This window comes from Schistocerca nitens, unplaced genomic scaffold, assembly GCF_023898315.1.
Source record: "Schistocerca nitens isolate TAMUIC-IGC-003100 unplaced genomic scaffold, iqSchNite1.1 HiC_scaffold_468, whole genome shotgun sequence".
In the NCBI taxonomy this organism is placed as follows: domain Eukaryota; kingdom Metazoa; phylum Arthropoda; class Insecta; order Orthoptera; family Acrididae; genus Schistocerca; species Schistocerca nitens.
The window spans coordinates 9,014,685-9,031,768 of record NW_026046001.1 but is presented as its reverse complement, the minus strand read 5'-3'; the positions used below and the strand labels follow the sequence as shown (position 1 = coordinate 9,031,768).

The 17,084-nt window shown below is 33.3% G+C and overlaps 1 protein-coding gene across 1 annotated transcript; it reads right to left on the bottom strand.

Moving 5' to 3' along the window:
- Positions 1–169: 169 nt before the first annotated feature.
- On the bottom strand, positions 170–16,663 carry LOC126232368 (repetitive organellar protein-like). Its single transcript, XM_049942642.1, has 22 exons — positions 16,657–16,663; positions 13,029–13,194; positions 12,331–12,842; positions 11,324–11,479; positions 10,793–11,009; positions 10,621–10,727; positions 10,358–10,534; positions 10,099–10,286; positions 9,464–9,831; positions 8,888–9,174; positions 8,467–8,642; positions 7,443–8,022; positions 7,264–7,381; positions 6,263–6,766; positions 5,624–5,760; positions 3,241–3,364; positions 2,504–3,054; positions 1,530–1,664; positions 1,053–1,215; positions 827–951; positions 525–722; positions 170–453 (listed from the first exon to the last, which is right to left on the bottom strand). Exons 1-22 carry the CDS (start codon positions 16,661–16,663, stop codon positions 170–172), a joined length of 5,280 nt encoding a protein of 1,759 aa, XP_049798599.1.
- Positions 16,664–17,084: the final 421 nt, after the last annotated feature.

Sequence of the window (17,084 nt, the reverse complement as noted above, 5' to 3'; positions counted from 1 at the left end):
ATACTTTTCGATACCTTTTCGATACTTTTCGATACCTTTTCGATACTTTTCGATATCTTTTCGGTACTTTTCGATATCTTTTCGGTACTTTTCGATATCTTTTCGGTACTTATATATCGATACTTATCATTATATATCGATACTTATCATTATATATCGATACTTTTCATTATATATCGATACTTTTAATTATATATCGATACTTCTCATTATATATAGATACTTTTCGATATATATAGATACTTTTCGATATCTTTTCGTTACTTTTCGATATCTTTTCGATACTTTTCGATATCTTTTCGATATCTTTTCGATACTTTTCGATGTCTTTTCGATACTTTTCGACATCTTTTCGATACTTATCGATATCTTTTCGATACTTTTCGACATCTTTTCGATACTTATCGATATCTTTTCGATACTTATCAATATCTTTTCGATACTTATCGATATCTTTTCAATAATTTTCATTATATATCGATACTTTTCATTATATATCGATACTTTTTATTATATATAGATACTTTTCATTATATATAGATACTTTTCGATATCTTTTCGATACTTTTCGATATCTTTTCGATACTTTTCGATATCTTTTCGATACTTTTCGATATCTTTTCGGTACTTTTCGATATCTTTTCGGTACTTTTCGATATCTTTTCGGTACTTTTCGATATCTTTTCGGTACTTTTGGATATCTTTTCGGTACTTTTCGATATCTTTTCGGTACTTTTCGATATCTTTTCGGTACTTTTCGATATATCGGTACTTTTCGATATATCGATACTTTTCGATATATCGATACTTTTCGATATATCTATACTTATCGATATATTGATACTTATCGATATATCGATACTTATCGATATATCGATACTTATCGATATATCGATACTTATCGATATATCGATACTTATCGATATATCGATACTTATCGTTATATCGATACTTATCGATACTTTTCGATATATCTATACTTTTCGATATATCGATACTTTTCGATATATCGATACTTATCGATATATCGATACTTTTCGATAAATCGATACTTTTCGATATCTTTTCGATACTTTTCGATATCTTTTCGATACTTTTCGATGTCTTTTCGATACTTTTTGATATCTTTTCGATACTTTTCGATATCTTTTCGATACTTTTCGATATCTTTTCGATACTTTTCATTATATCGATACTTTTCATTATATATCGATACTTTTCATTATATATCGATACTTTTCATTATATATAGATACTTTTTCTTATATATAGATACTTTTTCTTATATATAGATACTTTCCGATATATATCGATACTTTTCGATATCTTTTCGATACTTTTCGATATCTTTTCGGTACTTATCGATATCTTTTCGGTACTTATCGATATCTTTTCGGTACTTATCGATATCTTTTCGATACATTTCGATATATCGATACTTATCGATATATCGGATATATCGATACTTATCGATATATCGGATATATCGATACTTATCGATATATCGATACTTATTGATATATCGATACTTTTCGATATCTTTTCTTCGATCTTTTCGATACTTTTCGATATCTTTTCGATACTTTTCGATATCTTTTCGATACTTTTCGATATCTTTTCGATACTTTTCATTATATATCGATACTTATCATTATATATCGATACTTATCATTATATATCGATACTTATCATTATATATCGATACTTTTCATTATATATCGATACTTTTCCTTATATATAGATACTTTTCGATATATATCGATACTTTTCGATATATATCGATACTATTCGATATACATCGATACTTTTCGATATCTTTTCGGTACTTTTCGATATCTTTTCGGTACTTTTCGATATCTTATCGGTACTTATCGATATATCGATACTTTTCGATATATCGATACTTTTCGATATATCGATACTTTTCGATATATCGATACTTTTCGATATATCGATACCTTTCGATATATCGATACTTTTCGATATATCGATACTTTTCGATATATCGATACTTTTCGATATATCGATACTTTTCGATATAGCGATACTTTCCGATATATCGATACTTTTCGATATATCGATACTTATCGATATATCGATACTTTTCGATATATCGATACTTATCGATATATCGGATATATCGATACTTATCGATATATCGATACTTTTCGATATGTCGATACTTATCGATATATCGATACTTTGCGTTATCTTTTCGATACTTTTCGATATCTTTTCGATACTTATCGAAATAACGATACTTTTCGATATATCGATACTTATCGATATATCGATACTTATCGATATATCGATACTTATCAATATATCGATACTTATCGATATATCGATACTTTTCGATATATCGATACTTATCGATATATCGATACTTATCGATATATCGATACTTATCGATATATCGATACATTTCGATACATCGATACTTATCGATATATCGATACTTATCGATATATCGATATATGGATACTTATTGATATATGGATACTTATCGATATATCGATACTTATCGATATATCGATATATGGATACTTATTGATATATGGATACTTATCGATATATCGATACTTATCGATATATCGATACTTATCGATATATCGATACTTTTCGTTGTCTTTTCGATACTTTTCGATATCTTTACGATACTTTTCGATATCTTTTCGGTACTTTTCGATATCTTTTCGGTACTTGTCGATATCTTTTCGGTACTTGTCGATATCTTTTCGGTACTTGTCGATATCTTTTCGGTACTTTTCGATATCTTTTCGGTACTTTTCGATATATTTTCGGTACTTTTCGATATCTTTTCGGTACTTTTCGATATCTTTTCGGTACTTTTCGAAATCTTTTCGGTACTTTTCGTTATCTTTTCGGTACTTTTCGATATCTTTTCGGTACTTTTCGATATCTTTTCGGTACTTTTCGATATCTTTTCGGTACTTTTCGATATCTTTTCGGTACTTTTCGATATCTTTTCTGTACTTTTCGATATCTTTTCTGTACTTTTCGATATCTTTTCTGTACTTTTCGATATCTTTTCTGTACTTATCGATATATCGATACTTATCGATATATCGATACTTTGCGATATATCGATACTTATCGATATATCGATACTTATCGATATATCGATACTTATCGATATATCGATACTTATCGATATATCGGTACTTTTCGACATATCGATACTTTTCGATATATCGATACTTATCGATATATCGATACTTTTCGATATCTTTTCGATACTTTTCGATATCTTTTCGATACTTTTCGATATCTTTTCGATACTTTTCGATATCTTTTCGATACTTTTCGATATCTTTTCGATACTTTTTATTATATATCGATACTTATCATTATATATCGATACTTATCATTATATATCGATACTTATCATTATATATCGATACTTATCATTATATATCCCCCCCATGAACCATGGACCTTGCCGTTGGTGGGGAGGCTTGCGTGCCTCAGCGATACAGATGGCCGTACCGTAGGTGCAACCACAACGGAGGGGTATCTGTTGAGAGGCCAGACAAACATGTGGTTCCTGAAGAGGGGCAGCAGCCTTTTCAGTAGTTGCAGGGGCAACAGTCTGGATGATTGACTGATCTGGCCTTGTAACATTAACCAAAACGGCCTTGCTGTGCTGGTACTGCGAACGGCTGAAAGCAAGGGGAAACTACAGCCGTAATTTTTCCCGAGGACATGCAGCTTTACTGTATGATTAAATGATGATGGCGTCCTCTTGGGTAAAATATTCCGGAGGTAAAATAGTCCCCCATTCGGATCTCCAGGCGGGGACTACTCAAGAGGACGTCGTTATCAGGAGAAAGAAAACTGGCGTTCTACGGATCGGAGCGTGGAATGTCAGATCACTTAATCGGGCAGGTAGGTTAGAAAATTTGAAAAGGGAAATGGATAGGTTAAAGTTAGATATAGTGGGAATTAGTGAAGTTCGGTGGCAGGAGGAACAAGACTTTTGGTCAGGTGATTACAGGGTTATAAATACAAAATCAAATAGGGGTAATGCAGGAGTAGGTTTAATAATGAATAAAAAAATAGGAGTGCGGGTTAGCTACTACAAACAGCATAGTGAACGCATTATTGTGGCCAAGATAGACACAAAGCCCATGCCTACTACAGTAGTACAAGTTTATATGCCAACTAGCTCTGCAGATGATGAAGAAATTGATGAAATGTATGACGAGATAAAAGAAATTATTCAGGTAGTGAAGGGAGACGAAAATTTAATAGTCATGGGTGACTGGAATTCATCAGTAGGAAAAGGGAGAGAAGGAAACATAGTAGGTGAACTGGATTGGGGGGAAGGAATGAAAGAGGAAGCCGCCTTGTAGAATTTTGCACAGAGCATAGCTTAATCATAGCTAACACTTGGTTCAAGAATCATGAAAGGAGGCTGTATACATGGAAGAAGCCTGGAGATACTGACAGGTTTCAGATAGATTATATAATGGTAAGACAGAGATTTAGGAACCAGGTTTTAAATTGTAAGACATTTCCTGGGGCAGATGTGGATTCTGACCACAATCTATTGGTTATGAACTGCAGATTGAAACTGAAGAAACTGCAAAAAGGTGGGAATTTAGGGAGATGGGACCTGGATAAACTGAAAGAACCAGAGGTTGTAGAGAGTTTCAGGGAGAGCATAAGGGAACAATTGACAGGAATGGGGGAAAGAAATACAGTAGAAGAAGAATGGGTAGCTCTGAGGGATGAAGTAGTGAAGGCAGCAGAGGATCAAGTAGGTAAAAAGACGAGGGCTAGTAGAAATCCTTGGGTAACAGAAGAAATATTGAATTTAATTGATGAAAGGAGAAAATATAAAAATGCAGTAAATGAAGCAGGCAAAAAGGAATACAAACGTCTCAAAAATGAAATCGACAGGAAGTGCAAAATGGCTAAGCAGGGATGGCTAGAGGACAAATGTAAGGATGTAGAGGCTTGTCTCACTAGGGGTAAGATAGATACTGCCTACAGGAAAATTAAAGAGACCTTTGGAGAAAAGAGAACCACTTGTATGAATATCAAGAGCTCAGATGGCAACCCAACATTCGATATCTTTTCGGTACTTATCGATATATCGATACTTATTGATATATCGATACTTTGCGATATATCGATACTTTGCGATATATCGATACTTATCGATATACCGATACTTTTCGATATATCGATACTTTTCGATATATCGATACTTTTCGACATATCGATACATATCGATATATCGATACTTTTCGATCGATATATCGATACTTTTCGATACATCGATACTTATCGATATATCGATACTTTTCGATATATCGATACTTTCCGATATATCGATACTTATCGATATAATGATACTTTTCGATATATCGATACTTATCGATATATCGATACTTATCGATATATCGACACTTTTCGATATCTTTTCGATACTTTTCGATATCTTTTCGATACTTTTCGTTATCTTTTCGATACTTTTCGATATCTTTTCGATACTTTTCATTATATATCGATACTTTTCATTATATATCGATACTTTTCATTATATATCGATACTTTTCCTTATATATCGATACTTTTCCTTATATATAGATACTTTTCGATATATAACGATACTTTTCGATATATATCATTACTATTCGATATATATCGATACTTTTCGATATCTTATCGGTACTTTTCGATATCTTATCGATACTTATCGATATATCGATACTTTTCGATATATCGATACTTTTCATAAATCGATACTTTTCGATATATCGATACTTTTCGATATATCGATACTTTTCGATATATCGATACTTTTCGATATATCGATACTTTTCGATATATGGATACTTTTCGAAATATCGATACTTATCGATATATCGGATATATCGATATATCGGATATATCGATACTTTTCGATATATCGATACTTTTCGATATATCGATACTTATCGATATATCGATACTTATCGATATATCGATACTTTTCGATATATCGACACTTTTCGATAAATCGACACTTTTCGATAAATCGATACTTCTCGATATATCGATACTTATCGATATATCGATATATCGATACTTATCGATATATCGATACTTATCGATATATCGATACTTTTCGATATATCGATACTTTTCGATAGATCGATACTTATCGATATATCGATACTTTTCGATATATCGATACTTTTCGATATATCGATACTTTTCGATATATCGATACTTTTCGATATATCGATACTTTTCGATATATCGATACTTTTCGATATATAGATACTTATCGATATATCGATACTTTTCGATATCTTTTCGATACTTTTCGATATCTCTACGATACTTTTCGATATCTTTTCGATACTTTTCGATATCTTTTCGATACTTTTCGATATCTTTTCGGTACTTTTCGATATCTTTTCGGTACTTGTTGATATCTTTTCGGTACTTGTCGATATCTTTTCGGTACTTGTCGATATCTTTTCGGTACTTGTCGATATCTTTTCGGTACTTGTCGATATCTTTTCGGTACTTGTCGATATCTTTTCGGTACTTTTCGATATCTTTTCGGTACTTTTCGATATCTTTTCGGTACTTTTCGGTACTTTTCGGTACTTTTCGATATCTTTTCGGTACTTTTCGATATCTTTTCGGTACTTTTCGATATCTTTTCGGTACTTTTCGAAATCTTTTCGGTACTTTTCGATATCTTTTCGGTACTTTTCGATATCTTTTCGGTACTTTTCGATATCTTTCCGGTACTTTTCGATATCTTTTCGGTACTTATCGATATATCGATACTTATCGATATATCGATACTTATCGATATATCGATACTTAACGATATATCGATACTTATCGATATATCGATACTTTTCGATATATCGATACTTATCAATATATCGATACTTTTCGATATATCGATACTTTTCGATATATCGATACTTATCGATATATCAATACTTATCGATATATCGATACTTATCGATACATTGATACTTTTTGATATATCGATACTTTTCGATATATCGATAGATATATCGATACTTTTCGATGTATCGATACTAATCGATATATCGATACTTCTCCATATATCGATACTTTTCGTTATATCGATACTTTTCGTTATATCGATACTTTGCGATATATCGATACTTTTCGATATATCGATACTTTTCGATATATCGATACTTATTGATATATCGATACTTTTCGATATCTTTTCGATACTTATCGATATATCGATACTTTTCGATATCTTTTCGATACTTTTCGATATCTTTTCGGTACTTTTCGATATCTTTTCGGTACTTTTCGATATCTTTTCGGTACTTTTCGATATCTTTTCGGTACTTATATATCGATACTTATCATTATATATCGATACTTATCTTTATATATCGATACTTTTCATTATATATCGATACTTTTAATTATATATCGATACTTTTCATTATATATAGATACTTTTCGATATATATAGATACTTTTCGATATATATAGATACTTTTCGATATATATAGATACTTTTCGATATATATAGATACTTTTCGATATATATAGATACTTTTCGATATCTTTTCGATACTTTTCGATATCTTTTCGATACTTATCGATATCTTTTCGATACTTATCTATATCTTTTCGATACTTATCGATATCTTTTCGATACTTATCTATACCTTTTCGATACTTTTCGATATCTTTTCGATACTTTTCGAAATCTTTTCGGTACTTTTCGAAATCTTTTCGGTACTTTTCGAAATCTTTTCGGTACTTTTCGATATCGTTTCGGTACTTTTCGATATCTTTTCGGTACTTTTCGATATCTTTTCGGTACTTTTCGATATCTTTTCGGTACTTTTCGATATCTTTTCGGTACTTTTCGATATCTTTCCGGTAGTTTTCGATATCTTTTCGGTACTTTTCGATATCTTTCCGGTACTTATCTATATCTTTTCGATACTCATCGATATCTTTTCGATACTTATCTATATCTTTTCGGTACTTTTACGATATCTTTTCGGTACTTATCGATATATCGATACTTATTGATATATCGATACTTAGCGATATATCGATACTTTGCGATATATCGATACTTATCGATATACCGATACTTTTCGATATATCGATACTTTTCGATATATCGATACTTTTCGACATATCGATACATGTCGATATATCGATACTTTTCGATCGATATATCGATACTTTTCGATATATCGATACTTATCAATATATCGATACTTATCGATATATCGACACTTTTCGATATCTTTTCGATACTTTTCGATATCTTTTCGATACTTTTCGATATCTTTTCGATACTTTTCATTATATATCGATACTTTTCATTGTATCTCGATACTTTTCATTATATATCGATACTTTTCATTATATATCGATACTTTACCTTATATATCGATACTTTTCCTTATATATAGATACTTTTCGATATTTATCGATACTTTTCGATATATATCGATACTTTTCGATATCTTTTCGATACTTTTCGATATCTTTTCGATACTTTTCGATATCTTTTCGGTACTTTTCGATATCTTCTCGGTACTTTTCGATATCTTTTCGGTACTTATCGATATCTTTTCGGTACTTATCGATATCTTTTCGATACTTTTCGATATATCGATATTTATCGATATATCGATACTTTTCGATATATCGATACTTTTCGATATATCGGTACTTTTCGATATATCGGTACTTTTCGATATATCGGTACTTTTCGATATATCGGTACTTTTCGATATATCGGTTCTTTTCGATATATCGGTACTTTTCGATATATCGGTACTTTTCGATATATCGGCACTTTTCGATATATCGGTACTTATCGATATATCGGTACTTATCGATATATCGGTACTTATCGATATATCGGCACTTATCGATTTATCGGTACTTATCGATATATCGGTACTTTTCGATATATCGGTACTTTTCGGTATATCGGTACTTATCGATATATCGGTACTTATCGACATATCGGTACTTTTCGATATATCGGTACTTTTCGATATATCGGTACTTTTCGACATATCGGTACTTTTCGATATATCGGTACTTTTCGATATATCGGTACTTATCGATATATCGGTACTTTTCGATATACCGGTACTTTTCGATATATCGGTACTTTTCGATATATCGGTACATTTCGATATATCGATACTTACCGATATATCGCTACTTATCGATATATCGATACTTATCGATATATCGACACTTATCGATATATCGATACTTATCGATATATCGATACTTATCGATATATCGATACTTATCGATATATCGATCGATATCTTTTCGGTACTTATCGATATCTTTTCGATACTTTTCGATATATCGATACTTAACGATATATCGATACTTTTCGATATATCGGTACTTTTCGATACATCGGTACTTTTCGATATAACGGTACTTTTCGATATATCGATACTTTTCGATATAGCGGCACTTTTCGATATATCGGTACTTATCGATATATCGGTACTTATCGATATATCGGTACTTTTCGAAATATCGGTACTTATCGATATATCGGTACTTATCGATATATCGGTGCTTTTCGATATATCGGTACTTATCGATATATCGGTACTTTTCGATATATCGGTACTTTTCGATATATCGGTACTTTTCGATATATCGGTACTTTTCGATATATCGGTACTTTTCGATATATCGGTACTTATCGATATATCGGTACTTTTCGATATATCGGTACTTATCGATATATCGGTACTTTTCGATATATCGGTACTTTTCGATATATCGATACTTATCGATCTATCGATACTTATCGATATATCGATACTTATCGATATATCGACACTTATCGATATATCGATACTTATCGATATATCGATCGCTATCTTTTCGGTACTTATCGATATCTTTTCGAAATTTTCGATATATCGATACTTATCGATATATCGATACTTTTCGATATATCGATACTTTTCGATATATCGATACTTTTCGATATATCGATACTTTTCGATATATATCGATACTTTTAATTATATATCGATACTTCTCATTATATATAGATACTTTTCGATATATATAGATACTTTTCGATATCTTTTCGTTACTTTTCGATATCTTTTCGATACTTTTCGATATCTTTTCGATATCTTTTCGATACTTTTCGATGTCTTTTCGATACTTTTCGACATCTTTTCGATACTTATCGATATCTTTTCGATACTTATCAATATCTTTTCGATACTTATCGATATCTTTTCAATAATTTTCATTATATATCGATACTTTTCATTATATATCGATACTTTTTATTATATATAGATACTTTTCATTATATATAGATACTTTTCGATATCTTTTCGATACTCTTCGATATCTTTTCGATACTTTTCGATATCTTTTCGATACTTTTCGATATCTTTTCGGTACTTTTCGATATCTTTTCGGTACTTTTCGATATCTTTTCGGTACTTTTGGATATCTTTTCGGTACTTTTCGATATCTTTTCGGTACTTTTCGATATCTTTTCGGTACTTTTCGATATATCGGTACTTTTCGATATATCGGTACTTTTCGATATATCGATACTTTTCGATATATCGATACTTTTCGATATATCTATACTTATCGATATATTGATACTTATCGATATATCGATACTTATCGATATATCGATACTTATCGATATATCGATACTTATCGATATATCGATACTTATCGTTATATCGATACTTATCGATACTTTTCGATATATCTATACTTTTCGATATATCGATACTTTTCGATATATCGATACTTATCGATATATCGATACTTTTCGATATCTTTTCGATACTTTTCGATATCTTTTCGATACTTTTCGATATCTTTTCGATACTTTTTGATATCTTTTCGATACTTTTCGATATCTTTTCGATACTTTTCGATATCTTTTCGATACTTTTCATTATATCGATACTTTTCATTATATATCGATACTTTTCATTATATATCGATACTTTTCATTATATATAGATACTTTTTCTTATATATAGATACTTTTTCTTATATATAGATACTTTCCGATATATATCGATACTTTTCGATATCTTTTCGATACTTTTCGATATCTTTTCGGTACTTATCGATATCTTTTCGGTACTTATCGATATCTTTTCGGTACTTATCGATATCTTTTCGATACATTTCGATATATCGATACTTATCGATATATCGGATATATCGATACTTATCGATATATCGGATATATCGATACTTATCGATATATCGATACTTATTGATATATCGATACTTTTCGATATCTTTTCTTCGATCTTTTCGATACTTTTCGATATCTTTTCGATACTTTTCGATATCTTTTCGATACTTTTCGATATCTTTTCGATACTTTTCGATATCTTTTCGATACTTTTCATTATATATCGATACTTATCATTATATATCGATACTTATCATTATATATCGATACTTATCATTATATATCGATACTTATCATTATATATCGATACTTTTCATTATATATCGATACTTTTCCTTATATATAGATACTTTTCGATATATATCGATACTTTTCGATATATATCGATACTATTCGATATACGTCGATACTTGTCGATATCTTTTCGGTACTTTTCGATATCTTTTCGGTACTTTTCGATATCTTATCGATACTTATCGATATATCGATACTTTTCGATATATCGATACTTTTCGATATATCGATACTTTTCGATATATCGATACTTTTCGATATATCGATACCTTTCGATATATCGATACTTTTCGATATATCGATACGTTTCGATATATCGATACTTTTCGATATATCGATACTTTTCGATATATCGATACTTTTCGATATATCGATACTTTTCGATATATCGATACTTTTCGATATATCGATACTTATCGATATATCGATACTTTTCGATATATCGATACTTATCGATATATCGGATATATCGATACTTATCGATATATCGATACTTTTCGATATGTCGATACTTATCGATATATCGATACCTTGCGATATCTTTTCGATACTTTTCGATATCTTTTCGATACTTATCGAAATAACGATACTTTTCGATATATCGATACTTATCGATATATCGATACTTATCGATATATCGATACTTATCGATATATCGATACTTATCGATATATCGATACTTTTCGATATATCGATACTTATCGATGTATCGATATTTATCGATATATCGATACTTATCGATATATCGATACATTTCGATATATCGATACTTATCGATATATCGATACTTATCGATATATCGATACTTATCGATATATCGATATATGGATACTTATTGATATATGGATACTTATCGATATATCGATACTTATCGATATATCGATACTTATCGATATATCGATACTTTTCGTTGTCTTTTCGATACTTTTCGATATCTTTACGATACTTTTCGATATCTTTTCGGTACTTTTCGATATCTTTTCGGTACTTGTCGATATCTTTTCGGTACTTGTCGATATCTTTTCGGTACTTGTCGATATCTTTTCGGTACTTTTCGATATCTTTTCGGTACTTTTCGATATATTTTCGGTACTTTTCGATATCTTTTCGGTACTTTTCGATATCTTTTCGGTACTTTTCGAAATCTTTTCGGTACTTTTCGTTATCTTTTCGGTACTTTTCGATATCTTTTCGGTACTTTTCGATATCTTTTCGGTACTTTTCGATATCTTTTCGGTACTTTTCGATATCTTTTCGGTACTTTTCGATATCTTTTCTGTACTTTTCGATATCTTTTCTGTACTTTTCGATATCTTTTCTGTACTTATCGATATATCGATACTTATTGATATATCGATACTTTGCGATATATCGATACTTATCGATATATCGATACTTATCGATATATCGATACTTATCGATATATCGATACTTATCGATATATCGATACTTTTCAATATATCGATACTTTTCGATATATCGATACTTATCGATATATCGATACTTTTCGATATCTTTTCGATACTTTTCGATATCTTTTCGATACTTTTCGATATCCTTTCGATACTTTTCGATATCTTTTCGATACTTTTCGATATCTTTTCGATACTTTTCGATATCTTTTCGATACTTTTCGATATCTTTTCGATACTTTTCATTATATATCGATACTTTTTATTATATATCGATACTTATCATTATATATCGATACTTATCATTATATATCGATACTTATCATTATATATCGATACTTATCATTATATATCGATACTTATCATTATATATCGATACTTATCATTATATATCGATACTTATCATTATATATCCCCCCCATGAACCATGGACCTTGCCGTTGGTGGGGAGGCTTGCGTGCCTCAGCGATACAGATGGCCGTACCGTAGGTGCAACCACAACGGAGGGGTATCTGTTGAGAGGCCAGACAAACATGTGGTTCCTGAAGAGGGGCAGCAGCCTTTTCAGTAGTTGCAGGGGCAACAGTCTGGATGATTGACTGATCTGGCCTTGTAACATTAACCAAAACGGCCTTGCTGTGCTGGTACTGCGAACGGCTGAAAGCAAGGGGAAACTACAGCCGTAATTTTTCCCGAGGACATGCAGCTTTACTGTATGATTAAATGATGATGGCGTCCTCTTGGGTAAAATATTCCGGAGGTAAAATAGTCCCCCATTCGGATCTCCGGGCGGGGACTACTCAAGAGGACGTCGTTATCAGGAGAAAGAAAACTGGCGTTCTACGGATCGGAGTGTGGAATGTCAGATCACTTAATCGGGCAGGTAGGTTAGAAAATTTGAAAAGGGAAATGGATAGGTTAAAGTTAGATATAGTGGGAATTAGTGAAGTTCGGTGGCAGGAGGAACAAGACTTTTGGTCAGGTGATTACAGGGTTATAAATACAAAATCAAATAGGGGTAATGCAGGAGTAGGTTTAATAATGAATAAAAAAATAGGAGTGCGGGTTAGCTACTACAAACAGCATAGTGAACGCATTATTGTGGCCAAGATAGACACAAAGCCCATGCCTACTACAGTAGTACAAGTTTATATGCCAACTAGCTCTGCAGATGATGAAGAAATTGATGAAATGTATGACGAGATAAAAGAAATTATTCAGGTAGTGAAGGGAGACGAAAATTTAATAGTCATGGGTGACTGGAATTCATCAGTAGGAAAAGGGAGAGAAGGAAACATAGTAGGTGAACTGGATTGGGGGGAAGGAATGAAAGAGGAAGCCGCCTTGTAGAATTTTGCACAGAGCATAGCTTAATCATAGCTAACACTTGGTTCAAGAATCATGAAAGGAGGCTGTATACATGGAAGAAGCCTGGAGATACTGACAGGTTTCAGATAGATTATATAATGGTAAGACAGAGATTTAGGAACCAGGTTTTAAATTGTAAGACATTTCCTGGGGCAGATGTGGATTCTGACCACAATCTATTGGTTATGAACTGCAGATTGAAACTGAAGAAACTGCAAAAAGGTGGGAATTTAGGGAGATGGGACCTGGATAAACTGAAAGAACCAGAGGTTGTAGAGAGTTTCAGGGAGAGCATAAGGGAACAATTGACAGGAATGGGGGAAAGAAATACAGTAGAAGAAGAATGGGTAGCTCTGAGGGATGAAGTAGTGAAGGCAGCAGAGGATCAAGTAGGTAAAAAGACGAGGGCTAGTAGAAATCCTTGGGTAACAGAAGAAATATTGAATTTAATTGATGAAAGGAGAAAATATAAAAATGCAGTAAATGAAGCAGGCAAAAAGGAATACAAACGTCTCAAAAATGAAATCGACAGGAAGTGCAAAATGGCTAAGCAGGGATGGCTAGAGGACAAATGTAAGGATGTAGAGGCTTGTCTCACTAGGGGTAAGATAGATACTGCCTACAGGAAAATTAAAGAGACCTTTGGAGAAAAGAGAACCACTTGTATGAATATCAAGAGCTCAGATGGCAACCCAGTTCTAAGCAAGGAAGGGAAGGCAGAAAGGTGGAAGGAGTATATAGAGGGTTTATACAAGGGCGATGTACTTGAGGACAATATTATGGAAATGGAAGAGGATGTAGATGAAGACGAAATGGGAGATAAGATACTGCGTGAAGAGTTTGACAGAGCACTGAAAGACCTGAGTCGAAACAAGGCCCCGGGAGTAGACAACATTCCATTAGAACTACTGATAGCCTCGGGAGAGCCAGTCATGACAAAACTCTACCATCTGGTGAGCACGATGTATGAGACAGGCGAAATACCCTCAGACTTCAAGAAGAATATAATAATTCCAATCCCAAAGAAAGCAGGTGTTGACAGATGTGAAAATTACCGAACTATCAGTTTAATAAGTCACAGCTGCAAAATACTAACGCGAATTCTTTACAGACGAATGGAAAAACTGGTAGAAGCCGACCTCGGGGAAGATCAGTTTGGATTCCGTAGAAATGTTGGAACACGTGAGGCAATACTGACCTTACGACTTATCTTGGAAGAAAGATTAAGAAAAGGCAAACCTACGTTTCTAGCATTTGTAGACTTAGAGAAAGCTTTTGACAATGTTGACTGGAATACTCTCTTTCAAATTCTGAAGGTGGCTGGGGTAAAATACAGGGAGCGAAAGGCTATTTACAATTTGTACAGAAACCAGATGGCAGTTATAAGAGTCGAGGGGCATGAAAGGGAAGCAGTGGTTGGGAAAGGAGTGAGACAGGGTTGTAGCCTCTCCCCGATGTTATTCAATCTGTATATTGAGCAAGCAGTAAAGGAAACAAAAGAAAAATTCGGAGTAGGTATTAAAATTCATGGAGAAGAAGTAAAAACTTTGAGGTTCGCCGATGACATTGTAATTCTGTCAGAGACAGCAAAGGACTTGGAAGAGCAGTTGAACGGAATGGACAGTGTCTTGAAAGGAGGATATAAGATGAACATCAACAAAAGCAAAACAAGGATAATGGAATGTGGTCGAATTAAGTTGGGTGATGGTGAGGGAATTAGATTAGGAAATGAGACACTTAAAGTAGTAAAGGAGTTTTGCTATTTAGGGAGTAAAATAACCGATGATGGTCGAAGTAGAGAGGATATAAAATGTAGACTGGCAATGGCAAGGAAAGCGTTTCTCAAGAAGAGAAATTTGTTAACATCGAGTATAGATTTAGGTGTCAGGAAGTCGTTTCTGAAAGTATTTGTATGGAGTGTAGCCATGTATGGAAGTGAGACATGGACGATAACTAGTTTGGACAAGAAGAGAATAGAAGCTTTCGAAATGTGGTGCTACAGAAGAATGCTGAAGATAAGGTGGGTAGATCACGTAACTAATGAGGAGGTATTGAATAGGATTGGGGAGAGGAGAAGTTTGTGGCACAACTTGACTAGAAGAAGGGATCGGTTGGTAGGAAATGTTTTGAGGCATCAAGGGATCACAAATTTAGCATTGGAGGGCAGCGTGGAGGGTAAAAACCGTAGAGGGAGACCAAGAGATCAATACACTAAGCAGATTCAGAAGGATGTAGGATGCAGTAGGTACTGGGAGATGAAGAAGCTTGCACAGGATAGAGTAGCATGGAGAGCTGCATCAAACCAGTCTCAGGACTGAAGACCACAACAACAACAACATTATATATCCATACTTATCATTATATATCGATACTTTTCATTATATATCGATACTTTTCATTATATATCGATGCTTTTCATTTTCTGCGCAGCTGTTCCTGCGCAGCTGTTTCTGCGCAGCTGTTCCTGCGCAGCTGTTCCTGCGCAGCTGTTCCTGCGCAGCTGTTCCTGCGCAGCTGTTCCTGCGCAGCTGTTCCTGCGCAGCTGTTTCTGCGCAGCTGTTCCTGCGCAGCTGTTCCTGCGCAGCTGTTCCTGCGCGGCTGTTCCTGCGCGGCTGTTTCTGCGCGGCTGTTTCTGCGCGGCTGTTTCTGCGCGGCTGTTTCTGCGCGGCTGTTTCTGCGCGGCTGTTTCTGCGCGGCTGTTTCTGCGAGGCTGTTTCTGCGAGGCTGTTTCTGCGAGGCTGTTTCTGCGCAGCTGTTTCTGCGCAGCTGTTTCTGCGCAG